Below are 22,317 nucleotides of genomic sequence, written 5' to 3'. Positions count from 1 at the left end.
TAATTTGTTCAAAGATCTCTCCTGGTATAGAAGTAAGGCTCACTGGCCTGTAATTTCCTGGCTCCATCTTCTTTGTTTTTTTAAGATATCTGGGGGTCCCATCTTTTTTGGTTCCAGTCAAAAGATTCGGGCTGAGCAAGTGGCAGGAGGGCAGGGACAGGCAGCAGAACTTCCTCATCCCACTCTTCCTTCTCTTCTCCGGCCTCTAAGGACAGTCCAGACGGACCAACGGAGGTGCACTGGCCTGCAGGAGTTATGGCTCCCAGAAACGCCATATGGTCCTCTTCTCCCATCTGGCTCCAATATACCAGCCTAACCTCGTGTTGCATGAGGCCCACCTCAGGCCATGGCGTCGCCTCCCACCGCAACGGTAAGCAAAAAATCTTCGACAGCCCCTGGGGTGGTCATGTATGTAATCTCCTCATCAGAGGAGTAGTCCATTGGCTCGGCCCCTTGGGAAACACAATCAGCGTGTCATCTTCCACATGGCTCAGCACACGTCTTCTCTGACTAAATGATGAAAGCAATGGCGCTGGCGAGTCACTTCCAGTGCACTTCCTGCCCGAAAGGCTCCGCTCTTCCAGCAGCCGACATCTCTGCTCTCAGTCTTCTCGACTCAGCACCCAAAGCGTCCTCTGAGCTCGTCTCTTATCAGGTGAAGCATCTTTTTTCCTGGGTCGCGCCTTCTTCTTCGGTGCCTCTCCATCTTTTCTGGGATGGATTCTGGATCCAGAACACCTGTTGGAGGCCGTTGGTTCAGTGAGTGGGCACATGATTTTTGCGCCATTGGACGCTTACCACTCCCATGATGGGCTGGATCTCCCTTCTTCAGACCCCCTGTTATCACCATCTTGGGACTCACGCTACCATCCGCCATCTTGGGACTCGGCCTGCCATTTTGGAGTTTAAGTCGCTGCCTGCTATTTTGTTCACCTTTAAGGTAATTAACTCTTTACTTTCTTGTTTCTTCCTTTTCTTCAATTTCCAGGGCCTGACCCTGCTTGAAGCTTGAAGTGGAGTACTGGGCCAGTTTGCTGTGGGCCGTAACTGAGTTCTCTTTGCCCTGAAACCCCTCTTCTAAACAGGAGTCTGTCAGGAGTGTGTTGTGGAGTTTATTCTTTACTCACTGTTCCTTCAGGAGTTGATTTTACTTCCCCAACAATGAGATTGGGTCCGGCTGTAGCTTCAGACAAGACAGGAGACCTTGGGTCCTGGTTAACAGGTTCAGCTTTACTGTGCAATTCGGTTACATACGACTGCAGCATACAGAATAAGACATTGTCCCATTTTAGTGATGTTTCCATTGTTTCCTGGCCTGTCAGTCTTCATCTCCTTTTTGCCTGACTTGTCCCTAGCCCAACTGTCCTAGAAGGCCCTAGGGACCCTTCTTCCAGCATAACAGCTTCCCTGCAGATCACCATCTTTTCCTTTCTATGTGACCCGGCTGACTTCTTCCTCAGAGAGGACAGGGGTATGGCTCTCAATACCCCTTCCGGACTTCAAGCACAAAACTGTCCTGGCGTCCCGACAAAATTTCGGATGTGTCCTCATGCTGTGGGGAAACTTGACCTGACAGCACCTGTTCGACTCTGCTGCATCTTCTCCTTTTTGCACCTGCTAACACAGTCTTGTCCAGCTTTACTCCCCACTGCACTCTCCTTCAGTGACTGACTCCTCTCTGAACTTGTGCTTAGTCCAAGACCGGAAAAACCTTTTCTATGTCAAGTGGTCTAACCCCTCCCAAACTGTGGGCTAATGCCAACTCTGTTAACTATTTTATCCCTAGTGTAGTGCAATCTATAAAACTTTTTTATCACACATATAAATATTCACACATCAACATCAGTACATCAGATTGCAAACAACATCATAACAACCCACCTGTTGCCACGATGTCTTCATCAACCCAGCCTCCCCCCTGCACAGATACAGGGCTATGGCAGCAAACTGAAGCTTTGCAGGAACAAACGACTAGCTATGAATGATTCTGTGCCAGGATTGTTTTCAGGGACATGTGAGACTGTGAGCCCCCGCGGGCAGGGTCCGCTCTCCCCCTGTACCAGTCGGTGACTTGTAATGTTTAAGAGTACTGTACTCGCTCTTATTATGTATAACACTTTTCACGTGTGAAGCGCCACGGAATAAATGGCGCTATAATAATACTAATGATGTTGCCTGCCTGGAGAAGGTGGTCCCGTACCTCCCTCACCCGCTGGCCCTCTGGCCCACCTTTCTACCAGCCGCTATGAGCTGCTCTTAGATACAGGACTAGGTTTACCAGCATTGAGGGGTATGAGACTATCCCTTTACTATCACCGCTGGGTATGTATGAGCAGACATTTCTGGTTTTGCTCACAGCCCCTGTCCAGCATGACTGATAACAGAAAACGATTGCTTCCCTCCCTGGAGCAGCGTCCCATTTATGTCCCGTTGCAGCACGTCCATTTGCTAATTTGTGATTTCTGTTCCATTTTCTGTGTGCTGCTGGCACCAGCACAAGGTTCTCATACTGGAGTAATCTGCAATTTCTTGGCTGGGGCAGAGTATAGGAGGAGCGTGGGTAGAACCTTAAAAAATCATGGGAGGAAACACCCAGGGAGAAAAATCCTCCACAACCTCTACCCTGCAGTGACACCACAGAGCTCAGCAAGTGGAGGCTCCATTGGCAAAGTAAGACTCAACCCCTCTTTCTACCTGCCTCTATTGTGTCCTTTGGAAACTGCCCACATTGCAATCCCCTAATAATTCTGTGACTGGGATTGCTCCCGGGATAAGCTGAAGCGCCCCATAATGCCACAGCCACATAGCATTCTTTTACGGCAGCCTGTAGGCTGGCAGGCACTGATTCTGCCATAGATAGAGGGGATCTTCCACTTTTGTTATAAGGGTCCCCTCACTATAAGATGATTGTCTATCAATCAGCAGCAATCCATGTCGGCAACAAGAGCTCAGTTGCTCTGCAGCGCCGCCACAGGTGAAATTCATGCACTACATGATGTCCATTCAAATCAATGGGTTTTCTGTGTAATGTATGGACGTGCCGGGTCCTCCAGAGCGAGACGCTCTTCTCTCTATTTTGGTTAAATAACAAAGATCCTGAATACTTCATATTATCTGCAGGATTCAGAGAAGCTTTGCAGGTATATGCATGCCTCCCAGGGAGCCGGAAGGACACTCCCAGTTGGGGGGAAGTGGGGGGATTCCTCTGCAGCCAGGAAGGTTGGTCTCTTTTAATTGTATAATCGTCTTAAAGGGAACCTGTCACCCCAAAAATCGAAGGTGAGCTAAGCCCACCGGCATCAGGGGCTTATCTATAGCATTCTGTAATGCTGTAGATAAGCCCCCGATGTATCCTGAAAGATGAGAAAAACACCAGGGGCGGTCCCGGTATGATGGGTGTCGCGGTCCGGGGCCTCCCATCTCCTTACGATGACATCTTCTTCTTGTATTCATGCTGCGGCTCTGGTGCAGGCGTACTTTGTTTGCCCTGTTGAGGGCAGAGCTAAGTACTGCAGTGCGCAGGTGCCGGGAAAGGTCAGAGAGGCCCAGCGCCTGCGCTGAGGATGTCATCGTATGAAGATGACGAGGCCCCCGGACCGCGACGCCCATCGTACCGGCCGCGACGCCCATCGGATCTGACCGCCCGCCCAGGTGAGTATAATCTAACCTCTTTTTCTCATCTTTCAGGATACATCGGGGGCTTATCTACAGCATTACAGAATGCTGTAGATAAGCCCCTGATGCTGGTGGGCTTAGCTCAACTTCGATTTTGGGGGTAACAGGTCCCCTTTAAGGACTCAGTTACAGTTGAATATAATGGTGGATCAGCTGATCCCTGCTCCACCATTCACCTGTGCTATGTGTCATAATATGGGGGCATAGTACTGTGTGGGGCCATCATACTGTGTGGGGGCATCAAAAGAAGCATAATAATACAGGGACTTCATACAATGTGTGGGCATCATTTGGGACATAATATTTTGGGGACATCATATGGGGGCATAGTCCTGTGAGTGGGCATCATATGGGGACATAATAATATGGGTGCATCATATAGGGGCACAGTCCTGTGAGTGGGCATCATACCATGTGTGGGCATCATATGGGGACATAATACTATGGGGGCATCATACTAGATGTGGGCATCTTATGGAGACATACTATGGGCTCATCATTCTATGTGTGGGCATCATATGGGGATAGTACTTTGAGCCCATTATATGCGGGCATGGTGCTGTGAGAAGGCATCATATGAAGGCATCATACTATGTGTGGGCATCATATGGGGATAAAATACTATGGGAGCATCATAATGTTTGAGGGCATCATATGGGGCATAATACTATGAGAGACCGTTATATGGGGGGACTTAAAACTGCGTGGGGGCATCATATAGTGGAATAGTATGTGCATGGGCAGGGCCGTATTTAGGGTTTCTGCTGCCCTAGGCACTTTTAGTGCTGCCTCCCCCTTTGGTGAGTATGACACTATTGGCAGTGACTTTAGCAAGAATCGCTGATGTGAAAGTCGCCTTTTGCAGCAGATCCGTCAGTTTTTCTGCATGTGCCGCGTAACGGATCACTTACAGCAACACTGCATTCAGCCTCATTCATTCCCTATGGGATTTGCGGCACTTGCCATGATCTGGCAAATGCGGTACCATACCTCCCAACTTTTGAAGAAGGGAAGGAGGTATAAAGTGTGTGGCGCGCGTAGTGCGCCGCGGCAAATTTTAGGCCACGCCTCTGACCACACCCATTTCACAACTAGTCACACCCATATCCACGTCCCAACCACAGCCATTTAGCACTGCTTATCACACTGTTTTATATACAATAATTATAAACGAAAAAATATGGCCACAGTGCTCCATACTGTATAATGGCCACACATGATGCTCCATACTGTATAATGACCACACATGATGCTCCATACTGTATAATGGCCACAAATGATGCTCAATACTGTATAATGGCCACACGTCATGCTCCATACTGTATAATGGCCATTGGCCACACATGATGCTCCATACTGTATAACGGCCACACATGATGCTCCATACTGTATAACGGCCACACATGATGCTTCATACTGTATAACGGCCACACATGATGCTCCATACTGTATAACGGCCACACATGATGCTCCATACTGTATAACGGCCACACATGATGCTCCATACTGTATAATGACCACACATGATGCTCCATACTGTATAACGGCCACACATGATGCTCCATACTGTATAATGACCACACATGATGCTCCATACTGTATAATGGCCACACATGATGCTCCATACTGTATAACGGCCACACATGATGCTCAATACTGTATAATGGCCACACATGATGATCAATACTGTATAACGGCCACACATGATGCTCCATACTGTATAATGGCCACACACAGTTCTCCATACTGTATAATGACCCCCCCTCCTGCATGCATGGCTTATTCCCCCCTGTATGCATGGCTCATATTCCCCCCTGTATGCATGGCTCATACTCCCCCCCCCTGTATGCATGGCTCATACTCCCCCCTGTATGCATGGCTCATATTCACCCCCCCTGTATGCATGGCTCATATTCCCCCCCCCCGTATGCATGGCTCATACTCCCCCCCCGTATGCATGGCTCATACTCCCCTCCCCTGTATGCATGGCTCATATTCACCCCCCCTGTATGCATGGCTCATATTCCCCCCCGTATGCATGGCTCATACTCCCCCCCCCTGTATGCATGGCTCATACTCCCCCCCCCCCTGTATGCATGGCTCATATTCACCCCCCCCCTGTATGCATTGCTCATATTCCACCACCCCCCTGTATGCATGGCTCATCTCTCCCACCCCCCCCTGTATGCATGGCTCATCTCCCCACCCCCCACCCCTGTATGCATGGCTCATAATTCCCCCCCCCTGTATGTATGTCTGATGGCTCATATTCCCCTGTATGCATGGCTCATAATTCCCACCCCCCTGTATGCATGGCTGATGGCTCATATTCCCCTGTATGCATGGCTCATAATTCCCCCCCCCCCATATGCATGGCTGATGGATCATATTCCCCTGTATGCATGGCTCATAATTCCCCCCCCTGTATGCATGGCTGATGGCTCATAATTCCCCCCCCCCTGTATGCATGGCTGATGGCTCATATTCCCCTGTATGCATGGCTCATAATTCCCCCCCCCGTATGCATGGCTGATGGCTCATAATTCCCCCCCCTGTATGCATGGCTGATGACTCATAATTCCCCCCCCCTGTATGCATGGCTGATGGCTCGTAATTCCCCCCCCCCTGTATGCATGGCTGATGGCTCATATTCCCCTGTATGCATGGCTCATAATTCCCCCCCGGCCCCCCCATATGCATGGCTGATGGCGCATACTCCCCGGTATGCATGGCTCATCTCTCCACCCCCTCCCCCCATCTTGCATGTCTCGGGTGGCTTACCTTCCTCCTTCATCCCCCCACCCCCCGTCCCCCATACTCACCTGTCAGCTGTCCCACACACTGCGCGGCTGCGCCGACATCCTCCCTCTGGCTCTGTCCCGCCGCAGCGCCTTCCTGAGTGAGCGGTCACGTGGTACCGCTCATTAAAGGTCATGAATATGCGCATATTCATGACCTTAATGAGCGGTACCACGTGACCGCTCACTCAGGACACGCTACAGACGCTGAGACCAGGCATCGCTGGAGCAGGGTGAGTATCGTCTTCAAGGAGGGTGGGTGGGACTCGGGGGCGGGAGGGTCGGTTGCGTTTGTGACCCGAGACTTAAAAAAAAAACAAAAAAAAACCTTGCTCAGGTGCCGCCCCCCGCAATGTCGCCGCCCTAGGCACGTGTCCTCGAGTGCCTAGTGGCAAATACGGCCCTGTGCATGGGGAACACAACCATAGATGGAAGAGTGCGGGGTAGGTCTCTGAGATTTTTCGGTAATGCAGCTCCTCCCAGGTTATTGGGGACATCTCAATTAATTTACATGGGTTTCTGCAGAACGGTCATATCCGACCCTTCCCTTAGGCGTCCTGTCTGAGCAGCTCCTTGCCTTCTTCCATATTGTAGTGGAATCACATCCCCCCCATCCCGCTCTGATTACAGCTCCTATCATTGCCACATATGAAGAATATTTAGCAGGGCTGTCGGACACGGCCGGGATTTATTAGATCTTACAATTCTACTAAAAAGAGGCCTTGAAATGACATTTCAATCCTTCTGCTACTTTTAAAGGGGAAGAAGCCAATTATAACAAGAACTGCAGAGCAAAATAGGTCACCTAGCTTTTCCATGATCCTGAATGTTGTGTTAAGTAAAATAATAGGAGTTATAGTTTCACGGATTGTTTTCTTTTGTGGTTGACTAATATTTAACATTTAATGTTGTAATATCCCAACAGTAATGGAAAAGGAGGAAGATGAAGTCACAAGACTGGAGGACACTATTGGCACTGGCATCGACAGCAACGTAGAGGCGGATCCAGACACAACAGGATGTCTACAGAAGATGCGATGTGTTCATGCACAGGCCATTTTCCAGGAGATGCAGAAGATCATAATACTAGCTGGACCCGCGGTAAATAAACTGAAACTCACAATGTTCCACAGTGCGCCACATACAGCCGTTATCCAGCTCACGGACGGCTTCTGGGTATGTGCATCATACTGTAGGATGCATTAATCTATATGCCAAGAACCAAAGCCAATAACACTATTGGAGATTAATTTGTCATTTTATTACACTATCACATATAAATACAATTCCGGTCTATATTCCAAATTCTTGTAGGGGTAGTGGCAGTATTACAGTAGTTATATTCTTGTACATAGGGGCAGTATTACAGTAGTTATATTCTTGTACATAGGAGGCAGTATTATAATAGTTATATTCTTATTCATAGGAGCAGTGTTATAGTAGTTATATTCTTGTACATGGGGCAGTATTATAGTAGTTATATTCCTGTACATGGGGTAGTATTATAGTAGCTATATTCTTGTACTAAGTCCTCTTTTTCTCTGAAGAGGCAATTTGCATATTTAAATTCCCAGAGGAGCATTGCACGGCGAATAAGCCTCCTTACCTTGACAAGCCAGCTGGTATGTCACTCTCCATAAGGAGAAACGTTACCCATTGCTCCATAATGTTTTGTTGTTCCCATTCTTCCTGATCTCTAGACATTTTATACACCTCAGTTCTGACAAGATCAGGTTCACTGCTGTCATATGATGGAAGGGTTCAATACTGATGGAGACTCGGGTTCTCGTATGCCAGTGATAGTACTTTATGACTGTTATAATCAGGTACAAGGTCCCCTGGATGATGTAACTTACAGAAGATGGTACACCATAGATGATATCTGGATATTTTAGGGACTGTAATCTTGGGACTTTTAACTTGCAGGATATTTCTTCCCATATTTTCCTCCCACCACAGCACTCCGTTATAAAATGTGCCATTGTCTCTTCTTGCTGACAACCCAGAGGACACATCCGATCTGTCACACTAAGATACTGCAGGTTACCCTGAACATAAAGCTTCCCATGTAAGCCAGGCAATGTAAAAAAAACTTAGCTGGGAGCCTAGCTGCATTGAGAAACCTCAGACTTTCCTGCAAGGTGGTAGTTGTGCAGTCTCTCAGTGCCGGCTGTGCACAAAAGAAAGTCCGGCATATCCTGACATTACAGGTCCTTCCTGGTCTTATTTTCAATAAAACACTTCTCTGCTCCCCATTTCTTCAGACACCTGAGACCGTACTCCAGATACTGGGGTAGATAGTCACCTGTCCATCTCCTCCTCTTGAGACTGACGCCTCGCATCCAAGACTTTGCAAAAGGCAATATCCACTCCCTGATACTATTTACCCACAAGGAACTAGAGTCCAGGTTAACAAAATTAATTTTCAAAAACATGGAGTCAAAGAAGGACCTTGGATTCAGCATATATCGCCTGCCCTCTCTCCGTTGCAGGTAAGTAATCCCTCTTTTCACTGGATTCAACCTATTCCCCCACAAGAGCTGTAAGATAGGCTGAGGAGCCTCACCGAGAAAGATTCTGGCAAAGAAAAAATGACAGAGACATACAAGAAGACAGGAACCAGGCAGGTACGGACTGGGGCTAAAATTCAGCCCTGGCATTTGAAATCATACAGGCCCATGCTGTCCCCACCTTCAAGCACCAGATGGGATATATTACTAATATTACCCTGTGTGGAGGAAAGCAAGATTTACTACCAGACCAATATTTCTAATGATACCTGTGGCCTGCTGGGGTAAGTGGCGGAGTCAGCGACTTTGTGCTCCATCACAACTCCTAACAGTATGGGTGTCTTGAGAACACAGATTCTGCTAACGCAGCAGACAAGGCAGCCCATGACTAGATAGGCCCTTCTGGCATTTGTCAGAATTGCCAGATGGCCAGTCCGGCCCTGGTAAGTCTTCAACACAGCAACCCTTTCTCTGTAGGTCAGCCTCCAGTTCTTCCATCGCTGAACCTTTGCATTTCCGGTTTCCAACTTTTCCTCCCAATTCAGTTTGGTGTTATCCTCCCTCTAGAATTTAACCCCTAGAATCTTAATATGGGTTAAGGCTTTGGCAAACTGTGGCACATCAAAGCCTGGATCAGAATCCAATGTCCACAGAGCGTGACTCTTCTCAAGGTTGACCAGAAACCCAGAGGCCTCCGAGTAACTTCTGATGGCCACCGATAACATCTGCACCTCATGAAGATTAGATATCACCAAGGTCACATCATCCGCGTAGGTGACAACATTTAGAGGCAAGCAGTGGGGGGTCTGGCACCCCTTGAAAGTCACACTTCTGCAGTGACCTCAAAAAGGGTCTATTGCAAAAACATAAAAGGGCGGACTCAGGGGGCAGCCCTGTCACACCCCTGCCTCAACTCCAAAAGTATCACCCTTCCAACCATTAATCAGAGGAAAGCTCACCGCCTTCCTATACAAAGTCTGTAGCCAATCCACAAATTGTCCCGGAATACTGTACTTTGCCCAAATGGCCCATAGATAATCATGATCAACTCTGTCAAAGGCTTTCGCCTGGTGCAGACTGACAACATATCTCCCACAACTCAGAGATTTACATGTCTCAAACATCTTCTGTTTCATGTTGACTGCTCCAGAGATGTTCCGACCTTTTACTGTGCCAAACTGAGAGCTTGCCAACAGTGTCGGGAATAGACACTAGAAAACAGATCTTTGCCATAATCTTCCTGTCGACATTCAAGAGGGCAATTGGCCTCCAGTTCTTGATGTCACTTGGCTCTTTACCTTTAGACAGCAGAATTAACTAAGACATTTTCATGGATGGAGGCATCAGGTGATTTTGTAGACAATTTCTGTAAACATCCACAAGAATTGGAGCCAGGAGGTCTCTGAATTTCTTATAGAATTCTGCTGTTATACCATCTGGACCTGGTGCCTTCTTCAGATGTAACTTATCAATGGCCTCCTTAACTTCCTCTACTGTCAATTCTGCTGTCAAAGGAGAAAAGTCCAGGTCATTAGCATCAGGCATAGGAGTTGCCTCCAAGAATTGAGTCTTCTTGTCTTTATCCAAAACTTTCCTCTGAAACAAGTCAGTATAATAAGATCTCACGACACCTAGGATGCCCTCCCGAGATTGTACAGTCTCTGACCCAAATTCAGCATCAGAGGCCGTGGACTGTACACCAAAATCCGGTTTGTGAGATGTGAACCATTCCTGGTTTCTGTAGGTCTCTGCCAGGGGCCCCATCCTCCCCAGGATACAGTCTATGTCCCTGACCACATTGGCTAGCTCCACACGCAGTGAGTATAGTCTCTGGTCACACACAGCTTTCCTGTTAGGATGAGCAGCCTTTAGTATATATATCATATCAATCTCCATTTGCAGCATTTGTTTGTGCTGCTGTAACTCACGAATCTTCTACACCAGGGCAGGTATCTCCTCTGCCAGCTGCAGCTCTGGTGCACGCGCCGTCTCAATCCCAGGTTTTGCCTTGCGTAATGGCTCTGGGTTTTTGACTGCAGAAATCTCCTTTGGTTTTGCCACAGACGACTTTATGGTTTCACCGCTGGCTCTGGGATCCACAGCTCTTTTACTGCTGCCACCCACCTGCGACCTTGTGCGCCCTGAGCGCCGCGGCAAATTTTAGGCCACACCTCTGACCACACCCATTTCACAACTAGTCACGCCCCAACCACACCCATTTAGCACTTCTGATCACAATGTTTCGTAAACAATAATTATAAACAAAAAAAATATGGCCACACAGTGCTCCATACTGTATAATGGCCACACATGATGCTCCATACTGTATAATGGCCCTAAATGATGTTGCATACAGTGTACTGGCCCCACGTGATGCTCGCTCCATAGTGTATAATGGCCACACATGACGCTCCATACTGTATAATGGCCACACATGATGCTCCATACTGTATAATGGCCACACATGATGCTCCATACTGTATAATGGCCCCAAATGATGCTGCGTGCAGTGTACTGGCCCCACGTGATGCTCCATACAGTATAATGGGCCCACATGATGCTGCATACTGTATAATGGCTCCACATGATGCTCCATACTGTATATTGGCCACACAGTGCTCCATACTGTATAATGGCCACACATGATGCTCCATACTGTATAATGGCCACATGATGCTCCATACTGTATAATGGCTACACATGATGCTCCATACTGTATAATGGCCACATTATGCTCCATACTGTATAATAGCCCCACATGATGCTGCGTACTGTATAATGGCCACATGATGCTGCGTACTGTATAATGGCCACACATGATGCTCCATACTGTATAGTGGCCACACATGATGCTCCATACTGTATAATGGCCACATGTGATGCTCCATACTGTATATTGGCCACACAGCGCTCCATACTGTATAAGGCCACACATGATGCTCCATACTGTATAATGGCCACATGATGCTCCATACTGTATAATGGCCACACATGATGCTCCATACTGTATAATGGCCATATTATGCTCCATACTGTATAATAGCCCCACATGATGCTTCGTACTGTATAATGGCCACACATGATGCTGCGTACTGCATAATGGCCACACATGATGCTCCATACTGTATAATGGCCACACATGATGCTCCTTACTGTATAATGGCTCCACATGATGCTCCATACTGTATAATGGCCACACAGTGCCCCATACTGTATAATGGCCACACATAATGCTCCATACTGTATAATGGCCCCACATGATGCTGCGTACAGTATACTTGCCCCACATAATGGTCCATACAGTATAATGGCCCCACATGATGCTTTGTACAGTATAATGGCCCCACACGATGCTGGGTACAGTATAATGGCCACACAATGCTGGGTACAGTATAATGGCCCCAAACGGTGCTCCATACAGTATAATGGCCCCACACAATGCTGGGTACAGTATAATGGCCACACATGGTTACCCCACCCCCATCATTGCCTTCTCCATCACTACACACACACATACACCTTTCACCGCACACCCTCGCAGCAGCCGGCAGCTTCCACTCCCACGGCGCTGAATGGTGTCATCCAGCTGCGCCGCTGACTGCTCACGTCGCTGCAGCTGTGATACGCCACTGATAAAGACCTCTCCGTGTCTCCTGTGCCAGTCAGTGTCAGAGCGAGGAGCAATATCTGCTCCGATCCGACACAGCCGGCGTCTGCTCCGTACACCTCAAACACATGCGACTCCGCTCCATACACCTCGTACACACACGCCTCCGCTCCATACACCTTGCACATGCGGCTTCGCTCCGTACACCTCGTACACACACGGCTCCGCTCCGTACACCTCGTACACACACGGCTCCTCCCCATACACCTCGTACACACACGGCTCCGCTCCGTACACCTCGTACACACACGGCTCCGCTCCGTACACCTCGTACACACACGTCTCCGCTCCGTACACCTCATACACACGGCTCCTCTCCATACATCTCGTACACACACGGCTCCACTCCGTACACCTCGTACACACACGGCTCCGCTCCATACACCTCGTACACACACGGCTCCGCTCCATACACCTTGCACATGCGGCTCCGCTCCGTACACCTCATACACACACGGCTCCACTCCGTACACCTCGTACACACACGGCTCCACTCCGTACACCTCGTACACACACGGCTCCGCTCCATACACATTGCACATGCTGCTCCGCTCCGTATACCTTGAACACACACGGCTCCGCTCCGTACACCTCATACATACACGGCTCCTCTCCATACATCTCGTGCACACACGGCACCACTCCGTACACTTCGTACACACATGGCTCCGCTCCATACACATTGCACACGCTGCTCCGCTCCGTATACACATCCACACTGTAAACACCTCCTGACCTCACACATACGCTTACCCTCGTCCAGCGCCATGACAACCAGCAAAATCCTGTACACTGAGGTCCTCACGATCATGTGACCCCCTGACTCCTCCCATCCTGTGACTTCATCACAGGTCCTGTGCGCACAGAGCAACCAATATGTGGTGTGCTGCTCTGTGAGTGCAGGGACTCAGGGAGCTGACCGGATGATATTACACACCTCCCAACCAGTGCAGGACAACTAATGTCCCGCTTGGGATCGCGGGGCTGACTGTCGGGACAGTCCCACTGGATCCGGGACGGTTGGAAGGTATGTAGTTATATTCTTGTACCTAGGGGGCAGTATTATAGTAGTTATAACCTTGTACATAGGGGACAGTATTATAGTAGTTATATTCTTGTACATAGGAGCAGTATTATAGTAGTTATATTCTTGTACATAGGGGGCAGTATTATAACCAGGGCCGTATTTGCCACTAGGCACTTGAGGGCACGTGCCTAGGGCGGGACAATGCGGGGGGCGGCACCTGCTCCAGCGATGCCTGGTCTCAGATTCTGCAGCTCGTCCTGAGTGAGCAGTCACGTGGTTCCGCTCATTAAGGTAATGAATATGCGCATATTCATATCCTTAATGAGCGGTATCACATGACCGCTCACGCAGGAAGAAGGTGCTGCCCTGGGAGTCGGGACAGAGCCAGAGGGATGTCGGCGCGGTGCGGGAAAGGTGAGTATAGGGGATGGTAAGTGGCGCCATGCAAGATGAGAGCGGGGGAAGTTGAGAGATCAGCCATGCATACAGGGGGGAATATGAGCCATGCATACAGGGGGGGGAATATGAGCCATGCATACAGTGGGGGGAAATATGAGCCATGCAAACAGAAGGGGGAATATGAGCCATGCATACGGGGGGGATATTAACCATGCATACAGGAGGGGGGAGATGAATATGAGCCATGCATACAGGGAAGGAATATGAGCTGTTATGGTTCTCAATGGCAAGAGAACATAGCCCAGCAAACATAAGAACTAGCTCTTGGAAGGATGGAAACTAAACTGACCATGAACTAAACCTGCCGCACAACTAACAGTAGCCGGGTAGCGTAGCCTGCGTTTTATCCCTAGACGCCCAGCGCCGGCCGGAGGACTAACTAATCCTGGCAGAGGAAAATATAGTCCTGGCTCACCTCTAGAGAAATTTCCCCGAAAGGCAGACAGAGGCCCCCACAAATATTGGCGGTGATTTTAGATGAAATGACAAACGTAGTATGAAAATAGGTTTAGCAAAATTGAGGTCCGCTTACTAGATAGCAGGAAGACAGAAAGGGCACTTTCATGGTCAGCTGAAAACCCTATCAAAACACCATCCTGAAATTACTTTAAGACTCTAGTATTAACTCATAACATCAGAGTGGCAATTTCAGATCACAAGAGCTTTCCAGACACAGAAACGAAACTACAGCTGTGAACTGGAACAAAATGCAAAAACAAACAAGGACTAAAGTCCAACTTAGCTGGGAGTTGTCTAGCAGCAGGAACATGCACAGAAAGGCTTCTGATTACAATGTTGACCGGCATGGAAGTGACAGAGGAGCAAGGCTAAATAGCGACTCCCACATCCTGATGGAAACAGGTGAACAGAGAGGATGATGCACACCAGTTCAATTCCACCAGTGGCCACAGGGGGAGCCCAAAATCCAATTTCACAACAATGAGCCATGCATACAGGAGGGTGAATATGAGCCATGCATACAGGAGGGGGAATATGAGCCATGCATACAGGAGGGGGAATATGAGCCATGCATACAGGAGGGGGAATATGAGCCATGCATACAGGAGGGGGAATATGAGCCATGCATACAGGAGGGGGAATATGAGCCATGCATACAGGAGAGGGAATATGAGCCATGCATACAGGGGGGGAATATGAGCCATGCATACAGGAGGGGGAATATGAGCCATTCATACGGGGGGGGGGAATATGAGCCATTCATACGGGGGGGGGGAATATGAGCCATGCATACAGGAGGGGGAATATGAGCCATGCATACAGGGGGGGGAATATGAGCCATGCATACAGGGGGGATGAATATGAGCCATGCATACTGGAGGGGGAATATGAGCCATGCATACAGGAGGGGGAATATGAGCCATGCATACAAGGGGGGGGGATATGAGCCACACACACAGGGGGGAATATGAGCCATGCATACAGGGGGGAATATGAGCCATGCATACAGGAGAGTGAATATGAGCCATGCATACAGGGGGGGAATATAAGCCATGCATACAGGAGGGGGGGAATATGAGCCATGCATACAGGAGGGGGGATATGAGCCATGCATATAGGATGGGAGGGAGGTGAGCCATGCATACAGGAGGGGGGGTCATTATACAGTATGGAGCATCATGTGTGGCCATTAGACAGTAATGAGCATCATGTGGGATCATTATACAGTATGGAGCATCATGTGTGGCCGTTATACAGTATGGAGCATCATGTGTGGCCATTATACAGTATTGAGCATCATGTGGTATCATTATACAGTATGGAGAATTGTGTACAGCCATTATACAGTATGGAGCATCATGTGTGGCCATTATACAGTATTGAGCATCATGTGTGGCCATTATACAGTATGGAGCACTGTGTGGCCATATTTTTTGGGGGTTATAATTATTGTATATGAAACAGCGTGATCAGCAGTGCTAAATGGCTGTGGTTGGGACGTGGATATGGGTGTGACTAGTTGTGAAATGGGTGTGGTCAGAGGCGTGGCCTAAAATTTGCCGCGGCGCACTACACGCGCCGCAAACTTTATACCTCCTTCCCTTTATCAAAAGTTGGGGGGTATGGTACCGCATTTGCCAGATCATGGCAAGTGCCGCAAATCCCATAGGGAATGAATGAGGCCGAACGCAGTGTTGCTATAAGTGATCCGTTACTCGGCAGATGCAGAAAAACTGCCGGATCTGCTGCAAAAGGCTACTTTCACATCAGCGATTCTTGCCAAAGTCACTACCGATAGTGTCATACTCACCAAAGGGGGAGGCAGCACTAAAAGTGCCTAGGGCAGCAGAAACTCTAAATACAGCCCTGATTATAACAGTTATGTTCCTGTACATAAGGGCAGTATTAAAGTAGTTATAGTCTTATACATAGTAGCAGTATTATAGTAGTTATATTCTTCTACATAGGAGCAGTATTATATTAGTTATATTCTTGTACATAGGGGACAGTATTATAGTAATTATATTGTATATAGGGAGCAGTAATATAGCAGTTATATTCTTGAACATAGGAGTAGTGTTATATTCGTTATATTCTTGTACATAGGGGCAGTATTATAGTAGATATATTCCTGTACACAGGGGCAGTGGCAGTATTACAGTAGTTATATTCTTGTACGTAGGGTGCAGTATTATAGTAGTTATATTCCTGTACATAGGAGCAGTATTATAGTAGTTATAGTCTTGTACATAGGAGCAGTGGCAGTATTATAGTAGTCATATTCTTGTACATAGGAGGCAGTATTATAGCTATGTTCCTGTACATAGGGGCAGTAAGATAGTAGTTATATTCTTGTACCTCCCCCCCGCATTGTCCCGCCCTAGGCACGTGCCCTCAAGTGCCTAGTGGCAAATGCGGCCCTGATTATAGTTGTTATATTCTTGTTCATTTCATAGCGGCAGTATTATACAATAGACGTTACCGTATATTCTTGCACATAGGGAGCAGTATAATAGTAGTTATATTCTGGTACATAGGAGCAGTATTATAGTAGTTATATTGTACATAGGGAGCAGTACTATAGTAGTTATATTCTTGTACATAGGTGCAGTGTTATATTAGTTATATTTCTGTACATAAGTGCAGTATTATAGTAGTTATATTCCTGTACATAGGGGTGGTGGCAGTATTATAGTAGTTGTATTCTTGAACATAGGGGCAGTATTATAGTAGTTATATTTCTGTTGTAAGATTGCACTTACTGAGTATATTGGGGGACACTGATTTGGCAGCGGATTAACGTAGTCAGGCACGGGTTTTCACTTTAACAGTCCATGTGGTTTATTATGGAGTCATAAGCCACAGAAATATGAACGACAAGCAGTCTTTACATCAATCTTCACATCATAGTTTACTAGTATACTGCTTTGAAACGCGGTCACTAAACACGCCGAACCTCTGTGTCTAGTTATCGTGGGTGACCGCACGCCATACAGTTCATTAACGTCCATGGAGCACAACAGGCACCAACATACAACATTACGGTTGCAGTCTCTAATCATGCTGGACCTTACTCCGTCCAGTTGCCGTGGGCGACTGCACAGCACCCCATACGCTGGGTTACCTTCCAGGAGCTCCTGCTCCATACGCTGACTCCTGTCAGTACTCTCTCAGGGAAGCTGTCGAACTGGGATCACCGTCCCGGGCAATGCCTTGCTCACCAGGCCACCTGACAGTCCAGATCCTCAGACGGGCTGTAGCTTCCCCAAACGCAGTGCCATCACGGACTCTGCACATGCGTCTTCTCTGTGTGCTATTCAGGACGTCCATCCCCATCTGGGACCGTCCAACACACAGGCCCCCAGGTCCAAGGCCTCCCCCATGTGCTCTTCAGGGATCTCGTCCTACTCCCAGGACCTCCCAACACAGAGGCCCTCCAGGACCTGGCACACACAGCACTCAAGTCCATCCATCTTTCTTTTCCATGTGACCCACATGGTCACATTATATACTTGTAGCCACTCCCATAGGTGGGAGGTGGCTAGTTCAACCATTATAACCACAGATATGCCTCGATGCATATCCTGAGAAGCACATGCAGTGTCCCCTTGCTGTAACAGGGGTCACTGCATCACACTGTACATAGGGGCAGTATTATAGTAGTTATGTTCCTGTACACAGGGGCAGTATTATAGTAGTTGTATTCTTGTACATAGGGGGCAGTATTATAGCAGTTATGCTCCTATATATATAGGGGCAGTATTATCTATATATATAATCGTCTAAGGGGCACTTCCGTCTGTCTGTCTGTCACGGAAATCCTGCGTCGCTGACTGGTCGCAGCCGCCAGGCCGCGACCAATCAGTGATGGCCACAGCCCGGCCGAGAATTTGTCCCTCCACACTTCCGTCCAGTCAGTGCCCGGCACCCGCTCCATACTCCCCTCCAGTCAGCGCTCACACAGGGTTAATGGCAGGGTTAACAGGCCGCATTATGCCACGGTGTAACGCACTCCGTTAACGCTGCTGTTAACCCTGTGTGACCAACTTTTTACTATTGATGCTGCCTATGCAGCATCAATTGTAAAAAAAATTCTAGTGTTAAAAATAATAAAAAAAAACAAAAAACCTGCTATTCTCACCTTCCGTCGTCCGCCTATGCACGCGCGGCTGCCGCCAGCTTCCATTCCCAGAGATGCATTGCGAAATTACCCAGAAGACTTAGCGGTCTCGCGAGACCGCTAAGTCATCTGGGTAATTTCGCAATGCATCTCTGGGAACGGAAGCTGGCGGCAGCCGCGCGCGCATCGGGACAGCTTCGCTGGGCGCCGGAGGGTGAGTATATAACTATTTTTTATTTTAATATTTTTTTTTAACAGGAATATGGTGCCCACACTGCTATATACTACGTGGGCTGTTATATACTGCGTGGCTGCTATATACTACGTGGGCAGTGTTAAATACTGTGTGGGCTGTGTTATATACTGCGTGGGCTGTGCTATATATTACGTGGGCTGTGTTATATACTGCGTGGGCTGTGTTATATACTGCGTGGCTACTGTTATATACTGCGTGGCCTGTGTTATATACTGCATGGCCTGTTACATACTGCGTGGCCTGTGTTATATACTGCGTGGGCTGTGTTATATACTGCGTGGCTGTGTTATATACTGCGTGCCCTGTGTTATATACTGCGTGGCTGTGTTATATATTTCGTGGCCTGTGTTATATACTGCGTGGGCTGTACTATATATTGCGTGGGCTGTGTTATATACTGCGTGGGCTGTGTTATATACTGCATGGGCTGTGTTATATACTGCGTGGGCTGTGTTATATATTACGTGGGCTGTGTTATATACTGCGTGGCCTGTGTTATATACTGCGTGGGCTGTGTTATATACTGCGTGGCCTGTGTTATATACTGCGAGGCCTGTGCTATACATTATGTGGGATGTGTTATATACTATGTGGCTGTGTTATATACTGCGTGGCTGCTTTATACTACGTGGCTCCTATATACTACGTGGCTCCTATATACTACGTGGCCTGTGCTATATACTATGTGGCTGCTATATACATACATGTGTCATGGTTCCCAATGGCAAGGGAACGTAAGAAACATATAAATAACGAACGAGCTCTCGGGTGATGGAAACTCGAGTTGACCGTGAGCTAAATCTACCACACAACTAATAGTAGCCAGGGAGCATACCTACGGATTCCTAAATGCCACGCGCCAGCCGGAGGACTAACTACGCCTGGTAGAGGAAGAAACAGACCTGGCTTACCTCTAGTGAAATTCCCCAAAGATGATAGCAGCCCCCACATATATTAACGGTGATTTCAGGGGAAAAGACATACACAGTATGAAAGTAGATTTAGCAAAGAGAGGTCCACTTACTAGATAGCAGAAGGATACAAAAGAGGACTTCACGGTCAACTGAAAACCCTTTCAAAAAACCATCCTGAAATTACTTTAAGACTCCTGTGTCAACTCATCACACAGGAGTGGCAATATCAGACCACAAGAGCTTCCAGCAACAGAAAATGACAAAACTGTACACTGGACAAAAATACAAAAACGATAAGGACAATAAGTCCACTTAGCTGATCAGCAGACTAGTAGCAGGAACATGCAACCGAAAGACTCTGGTTACAATGATGACCGGCAAGGAAATGACTGGAGAGCAAGGCTAAATATGAAACTCCCAAACACTGATGGAAGCAGGTGAACAGAAGCAGCAAAGTGCAAACAAGTCACCAGTACCACCAGCAACCACCAGGGGAGTCCAAAAAGCGGATACACAACAGTACCCTCCCCTTAAGGAGGGGGCACCGAACCCTCACAAGAACCGCCAGGGCGATCTGGATGAGCCCTATGAAAGGCACGAACCAAATCCGAGGCATGAACATCAGAGGCAGTTACCCAAGAATTATCTTCCTGACCATAGCCTTTCCATTTAACCAGATATTGAAGTCTCCGTCTGGAAATACGGGAGTCCAAGATCTTCTCTACGACGTACTCCAATTCACCCTCCACCAGCACAGGAGCAGGAGGTTCAGTAGAAGGAACCACCGGTACCTCATATCTCCGCAACAACGACCGATGGAACACATTATGGATAGCGAAAGATGCCGGGAGGTCCAAACGAAAGGAAACAGGGTTAAGAATCTCCAAAATCCTATAAGGACCGATGAACCGAGGCTTAAATTTGGGAGAAGAAACCCTCATAGGGACAAAACGGGAAGACAACCACACCAAGTCCCCAACGCGAAGGTGGGGACCAACACGACGACGACGGTTAGCAAACTGCTGAGTCCTCTCCTGGGACAATTCCAAATTATCCACCACTTGTCCCCAAATCCGATGCAACCGATCCACTACCGCATCCACTCCAGGACAATCCGAAGATTCAACCTGACCAGATGAAAAACGCGGATGAAACCCTGAATTGCAAAAGAAAGGAGAAACCAAAGTGGCAGAACTAGCCCGATTATTAAGAGCAAACTCCGCCAACGGCAGAAAGGCAACCCAATCATCCTGATCCGCAGACACAAAACACCTCAAATAAGTCTCCAAAGTTTGATTAGTTCGCTCCGTCTGGCCATTGGTCTGAGGATGGAATGCAGACGAAAAGGACAAATCAATGCCCAACCTGGCACAGACTGCCCGCCAAAATCTAGACACGAACTGGGTACCCCTGTCAGAAACGATGTTTTCCGGGATACCATGCAAGCGAACCACATTTTGAAAAAACAGAGGGACCAACTCAGATGAGGAAGGCAACTTAGGCAATGGCACCAAATGAACCATTTTAGAAAAACGGTCACACACCACCCAGATGACAGACATCTTCTGAGAAACAGGGAGATCCGAGATAAAGTCCATAGAGATGTGCGTCCAAGGCCTCTTAGGAATAGGCAAGGGCAACAACAACCCACTAGCCCTAGAACAACAAGGCTTGGCCCGAGCACACACATCGCAAGACTGCACAAAAACACGCACATCTCGAGACAGGGAAGGCCACCAGAAGGATCTAGCCACCAAATCTCTGGTGCCAAAAATTCCCGGATGACCTGCCAGAGTAGAAGAATGAACTTCCGAGATGACTCTAGTGGTCCAATCGTCAGGAACAAACAGTCTACCAGACGGACAACGATCAGGTCTATCCGCCTGAAATTCTTGCAAAGCACGTCGCAGATCTGGAGAGACAGCAGACAAAACCACCCCATCCTTAAGGACACCAGCAGGTTCAGAATTCCCAGGAGAGTCAGGCTCAAAACTCCTAGAAAGAGCATCTGCCTTCACATTCCTAGAACCCGGTAAGTACGAGACCACAAAATCAAACCGGGAAAAGAACAACGACCAACGTGCCTGTCTAGGATTCAGGCGCCTGGCAGACTCCAAATAAATTAAATTCTTGTGATCAGTCAAAACTACCACCTGATGTCTGGCACCCTCAAGCCAATGACGCCACTCCTCAAATGCCCACTTCATGGCCAAAAGCTCCCGATTACCCACATCATAGTTTCGCTCGGCGGCCGAAAATTTACGCGAAAAGAACGCACAAGGTCTCATCACTGAGCAGTCGGAACTTTTCTGCGACAAAACCGCCCCCGCTCCGATCTCGGAAGCATCGACCTCAACCTGAAAGGGAAGAGAAACATCAGGCTGGCGCAACACAGGGGCAGACAAAAAGCAGCGCTTAAGCTCCCGAAAGGC

General features: G+C 48.1%; 1 protein-coding gene across 5 annotated transcripts in view; it reads left to right on the top strand.

The window, feature by feature from the left end:
* The window catches only part of LOC143805114 (multidrug and toxin extrusion protein 1-like), a 148,481-nt gene that overhangs the window by 2,922 nt on the left and 123,242 nt on the right, over positions 1–22,317 (top strand). For 2 of the 5 annotated variants that reach the window (XM_077283989.1, XM_077283988.1), the window contains exons 1-2: positions 2,549–2,670; positions 7,399–7,574. In XM_077283989.1, the coding sequence (XP_077140104.1) occupies positions 7,401–7,574 (174 nt within the window). In that variant the 5' untranslated portion in view covers positions 2,549–2,670; positions 7,399–7,400. Of the gene's footprint in view, positions 1–2,548; positions 2,671–7,398; positions 7,650–22,317 lie in introns of those variants that run through there. The other 3 variants (XM_077283987.1, XM_077283984.1, XM_077283986.1) reach the window with 2 other exon arrangements.

The sequence above is a fragment of the Ranitomeya variabilis genome, chromosome 2 (assembly GCF_051348905.1).
Source record: "Ranitomeya variabilis isolate aRanVar5 chromosome 2, aRanVar5.hap1, whole genome shotgun sequence".
Classification (NCBI taxonomy): Eukaryota; Metazoa; Chordata; class Amphibia; order Anura; family Dendrobatidae; genus Ranitomeya; species Ranitomeya variabilis.
Note: the sequence above shows the minus strand (reverse complement) of the source record. Positions and strands in the feature narration are given on the sequence as shown.